Genomic DNA, 9,596 nt, shown 5'->3' on the forward strand with positions numbered 1-9,596 from the left:
TGGAAGTGGTAAAAGGCTACACTTCCATGGGATGACTAATGGGAAGCAGTGCTGTACATACAGGCAGTAGGAGCAATGAAGGAGATAAGCATGTAGCCACAGAAATGCTACAACAGAAGTGTTAAGGATGTACTACAAATACACACAGACCACTACTTGCTCTCTATCTTGTCCAAACTTAGCACTGGAGGGAAGCAACCTGTACTTTTAAAAGTCTGCATTATTGAGCAAAAGGATTACAGAAAACACCAGCTTTAAGAAGAAATATATAATTTATTTGTCAGATTTAAAGCTTATAGAAATGAGGACTCAAAAGCTACACCTCAGGATAGATGCTGTTTGGGGAAAATGGAAAGCTTAAACAACCCTTTTGAGGGTCCTCAGCCCAGGTTGAAAGCATGTGATGCCCCTTGTAGACACCACTCAAGTTCATACTGCAGAACAAGACTGCTCGAACACTTAGGAGCAAGGAAGTTGCATGCAGACTCTTGACTGCAGGTCTCCAGTGTCATGCAGAAGTACAGAAGAGGTTCCCAGAGGGCAATCCCATTCACCATGTACAGAGAATGCTACGTTCTCTAATCTACCTTCCACTTTATCACACGTATTCAATTATAGATGATCAGGAACAACATATTCTGTGAAGAGTTGAAGAATACTTCAAATCAGCTAGAAAAGCAAATCCAGCTTTACCCTCTTCAGAGTAAGACACAATGTTCTCAATCAAATACCAGAAGCTTTCTATGGAGCTGGAAGTCTCTAACATACAAGTCTCCTTGTAACTATATGACCAGGGAGCTGTGCCTCAAAACCTGTGTGCACATCATCTGTCCATTTCTGGAAGATTTTGACCCAAGTTGTAGCATTCCCTGACAGCCTGCGGGAAATCAAGAATCCTGAGAAGAAAGCCAGCTTTTTCCAGGCAGGTGACAAAAACTATGTAGACACATTGTTATCTGCTGCTTTTCCAGTTGCTTCTCCCCTGTCATGTTGGGATTTTGAAGCAAGTATCTGCTGGTTCTCAGTTCACAACATTTGGGATCCATCCATTCTTATTGCACTGGGATTTTACTGCAGTGTTTTCCATATCAACAGATGCGACAACTCAAACACACTTGCTACTAGTGTGCATGTGGTTCAACGCATGTCTGTGCAAGATGCAGGCATGTGCAAACCACAAAAGCTCACTCTTGCAGGCACATTTCAAAGGTAAGTATCCTAGGGTAAGAACAGCAGTTCCATGTAGCATTTTGGTCAAAAAGCCCCAAAGACTTGGGTGTCATTAGGGCAGAACACAGCAGAACTGCAAGAATGCAGGTTTTACTCAAGCAGTCCCCAAAATAAACACAACTCCTCTGAAAACACCACTTTTTCTATCAGCCTGCTTGTATTGTGAGCCCTCTGGAAAAAAAGCCTCATTAAAATGGACAAGGGCTAAGACAGCAGGAGAGAACAAGCGTGCCAGTCCTGCAGTGTGCAAGTCAACTCCCCAGAACAGGGAGAATGAAGACTGTCCACCGTGCAAAACTAGGAGATGAACTACTCTGCCTAACAGCTGTAAAGAAAAGTTTGCTCTTCAAATGGAAATGCAAGCAAATAAACCAAACCCTACTTTCCCATGTGGAGGACAGTTATCCTTTGGAACAGTTAGGGGAAGACAGTGCTCTAGCCCGTAACTATCTCTACTCCAGTACTAGATGATAAAGGGCTACTGCCTGCAACAACGTACAGCCTTGGGAATGGCTTATTTGATCTCCAGAACTACATGATGACCATGCACATAAAGAGTGAAATTGAAGTGGGGAAAAAAATAATTCCCTCAGAAGGGAACAGGAGAGTGCCCGTCCCCCAGAGACATGGGCTGAACTCTAACACAAGACTCAGTCTCCATTCTGTCCAGACATGAACATCTGGAGGCTCCTCCTTCCCCACCTCTCTCCCCAGCTCAGCCTTCAGCATCTGTTCAAGGGGGGAGACAGATTTCTATGGGGTCTGCTGGGTATCATCAGTCACTGACAATTGCTCTGTGCAATTTTAATACCCAGAAGCATTCTGCATTGAACAGAACAGACTAGTTGGAGGCGTGTGTCACACGAGCAAGTCCTTGGTCTGTCTAATCCACAGAATTGACCAGTTCTCCCCATACTTCAGAGAAAGGGGAAAAAGAAATCTTGGTGGTACAGTAGCGCACTTAGCTAGTTGTGTGATGCATAAGGTGCATGTAGGAAACATTACGATCCCACCTGGGGCTCCATAACAATACACTGAACATAACAAGCCCAGCCACTGGACAGGCCTGTGGTTTTAACCTGGAAGGGGATGGGGACCAGAGGAAGTGGCTGCCTTCTGTTCAGATGGGAGAGAGTGAAATGGGAAAGCAAGAACTTACCTTCACTCCATCTGACTTCTTGTTCAGCCGGCTTTTGGCAGCTGTGGAGAGAAGCAGGAAAAGTAGGTCACATTTTGGTTTTGAGACTATTCTCTCTCTCTCTTCCCAGTTCCCTCAAAACTGCAGAGACTTCAGATGGACAACCACCCTGCTAATTCCTCTCTAACAGCAAGAGACCTGGAAAACAGGCTGAGTCTCTCATCAAATCCATCCTGATAGCAGAGGGCCACCCATCCTAACTATTGTTCACCTATTTAGGCAAAAATGGTCTCCCTTTCACCATCTCAGGAAGATCAAATCTGAAATGAGACTTTAGAGCTCCTCTATTTCAATCCTCCACTCACACACTGTGATTCCATCCAGAAGTGTCGGCAGTTATAGGGGGAAAAGCTAAAGAAATCTGCCAGATCTTTGCAACAGGATAAAAGTTTTACCCTCAACTGCAGCCATTCACGTAACAGACTTTGCTTATAAAGGGGGCACTGATAGCACAAAGGCCTCCTAATTACTGCTATTCACAGTTGCTCTGGGGAAGCATCTGGATAGCTGAAAGGAAGAGACTGGAAAAGTGCATGTGTCTGATAACTGTTAAAAAAAAAAAAAGAGAGAATGAGAAAAGAGACAGGAACTAGGCTGAATTTCTTCACTGAAAGATAAAGATGCTCTGCTGTGCTCAACTTTAACAACTAGCACTAGCTATGAAAGCAAGAGCATGATAAGCACAGACAGGGAGTCCACAACAAATGCCTGGCAGAAGGCACACTTGGGACTGAGGAAGGAGCTGCTCCATCTATTTACACAAAGTGGTATGATTACAACGACTGTCAACAGTAAGACCCCATCTACAACCTCAACTGACATAAAACATAGCTTGCCTACTCATGAAGAATGTATTCAGTTGTTTAAACTTCTGTGAACAGAACACTACACACCTACTGGACCAACACACTGATACATCTCTCCTAAGCAGCTGCTGAGAAGTATAAGGCTCTGGGACCTGGATTTTAGCTCCAGCAAAGATAAAGCCTAGAGAAAAGGCAAGTCCTAAGACAACGCTCACATAACTGTTGAAATGCTTCACTCCCAATAACATGCTGACCCGCTCACGCAGAGTGCTCAATCTCTCTCTAGAAGCAGCAACATTAGGCAAAAATGTTTTTGCAATATCCAAGCAACTGTTCAAGTTTTATGTTAAAAGCTTTTTCCACCCTGCCTTCCCTACTACACGACCCTATGGATATGGATTAACTAGACAACATTGGCTGAACTGGTGCACACGGCTACAGCATGTCCTCACAATAAAGAGGTGGCACCCCATATAAGTTTATTACAATCTCTGAATTAGTCTTCCTAATTCTACTCCCTAATGCAAGTATAAAACTAGATTAGGATTTTGTCTTGATTCCTGCTCTCGGAAACCATCCAGGAACCCTGGAAGAACCTCATGCAGAGGTTTTCTGAATGTGATGTGTCAAAAGACAATACTCCAATGTGCACACATGAAGGTGGGCAGAGGAATTGACCCAAGCAACTCATCTGCCCTGCAGCAGTTTCTTTGCTGATTGTACACAAACTAAAGCATTGCAAGAGTGAATCCAACAGTTAAGTTCTTGCCACCTTCAAGGCATGATGAAGGAGACCAGCTTGATTCCACATGTGAGTGAGAAGGAGAACAAGGTGACCATGGGGTCCAAAGGGGCCCAGCATTTATACTACACATACATCAAGGCACCTCACACAACTGTTGAAAACAAGAAACTGTTATGGCCTTACAATACTTCAGGAGGAGTAAAGGATTCTGCAATTTAATAAATATCACAAATGGGACATCCTTGAAGTGGAAAAAAAAAAAAAGAAAAAAAACGGGGAAACAGCACCACCATATGTTCTGGGAATGACCCAGACACAAACTGTGAAGCAACGTTTTCACAGTTTCTGCAGTTTCCCCAGAACTTGACATTTGTCTTTGTGGACCGAAGACAGCTAAAATCATGTTCTATTGCGTTAAAGCAGATTCAGCTGAGAGTCCCACCGCATTGTCCAGCTGGCCCAGTGCTCCCCAGTGCAGCCTGGCCGTCTAGCCCCCTCCTCTGCTTGTACCTCTGCACAGCACACACGGTTCTCCCACAGGCCTGCCAGCACTGCAGAAGGAAACTCAGCCTGTGGTGTATTTAGTTCACGCATCGTACCATGGTTTGTAAGGACAACCGGAGAGCCCGTGAAACGCACTCGCACGCAAAGACGACTGCAGGCACCTCAAACATAAGGGAGGCATGCAGATTTACCCACAGGTCAACCTGTGCATGTTGTGAGACAGAAATTAAAGGGGATGCAAGAGGACCTTCTGCAGCGAGTGATACACAAGACTTTCTGTAACAAGAATCATTTTAGAAGACAGGCAGCACCACCCAACATGCAGCTTAGCAAAGAAACAACAGGAAGGGAGAAAATCCAAGGACATTTGAAGGCAGATTCTTTACTCTTCTGGAAATGGTCTTGTACCCATGCTCTGTAGTTTTCCAGGCATGAGATACTAGTATTTATTTTTGCCATCCTTCCCGCTTCCTCTGCACATTAAAGAGATTAAATTCCCTCTTCTCAGTGGAGTTAAAAGTTCCTCTACAATGAAGCAATACAAAGGCACATGCTGCTAACACAGCTGATTAAAAGCACAGTTCTGTTCCTGGTTTAACAGGACACGCTTCCCGTTCATCTCTGGAGAGAAACACAAAAAGCCTCCCCTGCACACACCCCATGTACCCCTCCCTCTTCTCACATTTTTCAGTTTTGGCCTCCATAGGAAACAGCCTGGACTCTGGACCATGCTCCTGGCAGGAACACAAATCCCTAATGCTGAACTCATCAGCAATAAACACCAGACACTCTGGATGTACCAGAGCCAAGGGGAGGCAGTGGAGGAGGGAATTTCCAAGAGTGACCGCAACACCCACTCCAAATACAGCCATGGATAGCACTTCTCCTGCCAGCTCCACTCTTCCTCTTCCATCAAGAGCAGTCTTTCGCCCAGCCTGCCCTAGGTTTGCCCTGACCCCAGCTGTCAAATCTCAGTTACATTTTTCATCTCAGTTAAGCTTTCAGAGAGTATTTTTTTGGGATGCAGGGATAACACTGAGGTTGCTTTTATGAAGCCTGACTAACTCATGATGCTAGTCTAACAGACAATCCAAGTTCTGGCTTCTAAACACAAGCACTTACACCACAAAGAATTTTGGACTTTGCTGACACTTGATTATCAAAATAAAAATCCGTATCATACCAACACAAAATTCTCAATGACATAAGAGTTGCAGCTTCTCATCATCATATTCTCAGTTCAAAGAAAGTCAGATTAACTAATTGTCAACCTGATGTCAGTTCTGGGGCTCATCACAAAACACCTGACAGTCAGTATATAGTCAAAGAGGCACGTCTCACTACCAATACAAACAATGCCCACAAACACAGTGTAACTTCAAGAACAACTATTTGTTAGGGACAAGATAGAGCAGGCTGTATCAGACTAAAGACTGATGCTCAACTCTCTGCCACGATGGCTACTTAGACACAAGCCACTCTAGCAGTGGCCCTTTAAACACAGCAGAGTGATTTCACAGAATAGAGGGGGGGTTGTTGTCTTGTGGTCTCTACCCTCACTTTGGTTTCCACCTCAGCAGTCCCCTTTCTCTGAGATTCCCCAGTGACTTGCTACACGAACTTGTTGCAGTAGCAGTTGCACAAGAACACCATGCATTAAGTGAGAGACCAATACAACGACAACCTCTTTGCATGGGATAACTGCCTGGCAGCACCTACAACGTGGACTCGTTCTCTTGCTGAAAATTTGTTTTTTATTTATTTTTAATTCTGCTTTGCTATTAACTCCCTCTGCCCACTAAATGACACCACTGTTCCAGAAGCATACCTGAGCCATAGACAAGCAGCAACATTTAACAATCACCCCCTCAATGAAAAGCCTTCCACGAGGGCTTCTACTCCTCAACAGAACTGCTACAGTATAAACAAAGGGTCATGAAAAGTAGTCAGTCACTTCAAAACACTCTTTTTAGAACAAGCAGAGAGAAAAGGGTAGAACCAGGTGGAAATGACGGTAAGAATCCCAAACCATTAGGCAATGCAAGCCTTTATGTGATCTGGACCCATAGGACCTCTACACATAGACACCTTCTTCCCTATCCAATCCATCTCACCAGGTGCAGCCAATGCCTGGCGCTGCGCACGTGCTTCCAACGCTTTGTGAAAATCTCCAGGGTAGACAGTGTTTGAAGATGCACACCCATCTCCCAGACATGCCCCAATGGTTTTCAGAGAAAGATTAAAAGAGGGAGCATTCATTAAAACTAAAGCCTGAAATATACAATTCAGTGATGTCCTCTTGGCATGAGCCACAGAGCTCCCGGTTCTCCCACTAGTGAATAATGGAGAAATTGTGTGGGAGCCAGGTGATTTCCTTCTGCTCTTTTTTGCCTCTGCCTGCCTCAGAAAACCAAAACATTTTCCAGCAAGACTATGTACAAAAAGCCAAAAACCAGGAGCGAGCCTGATAGTTTGTGACATTTCAATTAGTGTTTTCAAACACCCTCCTGCCAATGCAGGAATTTCACATCCTGAAAGACACTCTCTTTGCAGATATGCATATGTACACACACAAACAGGAGCAGAGCCTTAAAGGGTCGAAACAGACTGTACACCCCATTCTAGAACTTTGAGCCTGAATGCCCCAGTCTGTCCCAAATTGATAAAAATATGAGAGCACCTCTCTTGCAGTATTACAAAAATGCCATTTCTTGACAAACCAAGAAATTAAGGGATGAAGGGCAAACACCACAAGAAATGGCATTCACAGAGTTCTCCTGAACTTTAGGGAGAGGAAGAAAAAAGTAAAGGGAATTATTATAATAACTTAAAACAACTTTTGATGGTAAGTTAGACTCTCAGGCCATAGTGATAAACATTTAAATGCAGCAACGAAATCCATGAGATTCTGGGAAGCTGCAAAATGGAAGTTTACTTGCTGAAGTACGCTACTTCAGCAGGTCCACACTGTAGCAGTTGAGCACCATTCTCTGAAACTCCTGACTGTTTCTTAAGCAACTTAGTAGATACAGGGACATCACTTAAAAAACTTAATTTTTTGTTAAATGTGACCTCATCATCTGCTTGGGAAATGCGTTTCCCAGTCATCTCATGCTCATTTATTCAAAGCTCTCTGGAAACAGCTCGATAAATTTTTCTCTCCATATTTTCATCCTTTGAATTCACACCAGGGGGTTAGTGTCTAGGAGTCAGGTGATATAAATTTCTGGTCCTCAATGGATACCTATATAAATAACACAACACAGCAGAAACTTCAAATATATTACTCATACAACTTTAACTTTACTTTGGTTAAAGGAAAGAACTGAAATTCTAAGCTGAGTATAAAAGTATATGTACACACACACAAAATAGCAAAAAATTCAGTTTCATAAGCACTTCTGGAAGGCAAGTATAACAGGACAGTGAAACATTTTAGTACCACTTAATTATTTGTATTATTTCCTTCTTCTTTAAGTCAGCTCAAAAACATCTCTGTACAGACTACACCAAACAGGCACAAGCATATTCAGCTCTTCTTTACTTAGAAAGCACCACTGCTTCCTGGATCTGTCTCCAGCCTCTCTCAAGCTCACCAACCTAGTTAAAAACCCCAAACTTCACACTGGAGAGTTAGTAAGGATCTGTAGAGACACGCAATAAATTCCAGCTATTGTCACAAGCTGCCAGAAGAGCTCCCTCTGACTTGAGCAAGCAGTGACAATGCCCAAGAAAGCAGCTCAGCATCCGTTAAAGATAGAGGTTTCGGACATAAGGCTTAAGTACCCGCAATGTCTACCTTGGGATCTGTTTTGAACGCAGGGAGGCACACAGGACTTGTGCTGAACCAACTGCGAGAACTGAATTTCATAGAGTGTGAAAGCTAGATGAACAACTCCTGCCCGAATTAACAGCTGCAAGGAAACAGTGCTAAGAATGTCATGTAGTCCATGTAAGTCTTGCGTAACAATTAACTTATGGAGAAAAGCCCCTTCTCAGCACTTTGTGAAGATGGCTGTTTCTAAGATGAAAACCAATTTTGTCCATCCTTTCACTCAGTTTAGAGCAGGCTTACTTACAGAGTTTTATCTACATAAATGAGTCCAGGCACCCTTAAACACTGCAACTATTCGGAATCTCTGAGAACCCTGCCAACTTCTCCTAGTAATAAATTTACGTTTACTTCTCAGGAAGTGATTTAGGAGTTTCCTGCATATAATCTAATAAATTGATTTACCTTGACTGTACTTCTTTAAGTGAACACAGATCAGATCTGTCTTCGCTTGGATCATCTGAACATCAATAGCCACAAGTGAGCACCCAAATCATCCTGTGTACCCTGGTGTGACTCCAAAGATCCCACAGCAAGGTTAGACTGCAATGTTCTCTCTCGCAGCTGAGTGAATACCTACCAGCGTGTGGACAGAAGCGACAAACCCCTTATTATAAGCAGGTCTCAGTTTCCTGACTTGGACTGAAGGGAGTGCAACTGTATCTGCTTTTAACAAATAGCCTACAGCTGACCTGAGATACAATCTTTCAAGAAGAACCACAAATAGCCGGTATTAAATTGTCGAATATACCGTAACTGGGGAAAGGAGCCAGATCACATTCCTTTATCTTTAGGAACTGACCTGGGGCAAAAGGCACCTAGCAACCAACAGATTACTCATGAAAGAACAGAAACTTTTTTTTTTTTTGCTTTGTAAAAAGTAAGATTTTTTCATGTGAAAAAAAGAGAAAAAGTACTGCTACAGATTCTTTAAGTATACAATTTATCACAAGCTAAAACCACGCTGTCAAATGAAGTAACTCCACGTTACAAAATGCTTGAGAAGACAGTAATGACAACAGGATTAAAGAAGTCTTCTCTTATTTCCTGCAGATAGTACTATTGCGCCTAATTAATTGATACCAGAGCCACATGAGCCTTCGTCTTCCTCTTGGTTCAAAACATCTGTGAAGAAGCTTTTAGAAGATCTCATCCCCAGACAGGAAGAAGCCTCTCTCTTCATAAATCTAGTCCCCTGTCTGCTGGGAATGGGGCTTTTAGAGGCCCACAAAACAGTGTCACCCAATTAGAGAAAATAAAAACCCCTTAAGGTCTTTAGGG

The 9,596-nt window shown here is 43.2% G+C and overlaps 1 protein-coding gene across 1 annotated transcript in view; it reads right to left on the reverse strand.

The window, feature by feature from the left end:
• Nucleotides 1-2,389: 2,389 nt before the first annotated feature.
• The window catches only part of LOC104628598 (calcium/calmodulin-dependent protein kinase type II subunit gamma), a gene marked incomplete at both ends in the record, with an annotated part of 39,906 nt that continues 32,699 nt past the window's right edge, over nucleotides 2,390-9,596 (reverse strand). Inside the window, one exon of the mRNA XM_010297241.1 lies at nucleotides 2,390-2,430. Within this exon, the coding sequence (XP_010295543.1) occupies nucleotides 2,390-2,430 (41 nt within the window). The remainder of the gene's footprint in view (nucleotides 2,431-9,596) is intronic.

Source organism: Phaethon lepturus, unplaced genomic scaffold (assembly GCF_000687285.1).
Source record: "Phaethon lepturus isolate BGI_N335 unplaced genomic scaffold, ASM68728v1 scaffold16741, whole genome shotgun sequence".
Classification (NCBI taxonomy): domain Eukaryota; kingdom Metazoa; phylum Chordata; class Aves; order Phaethontiformes; family Phaethontidae; genus Phaethon; species Phaethon lepturus.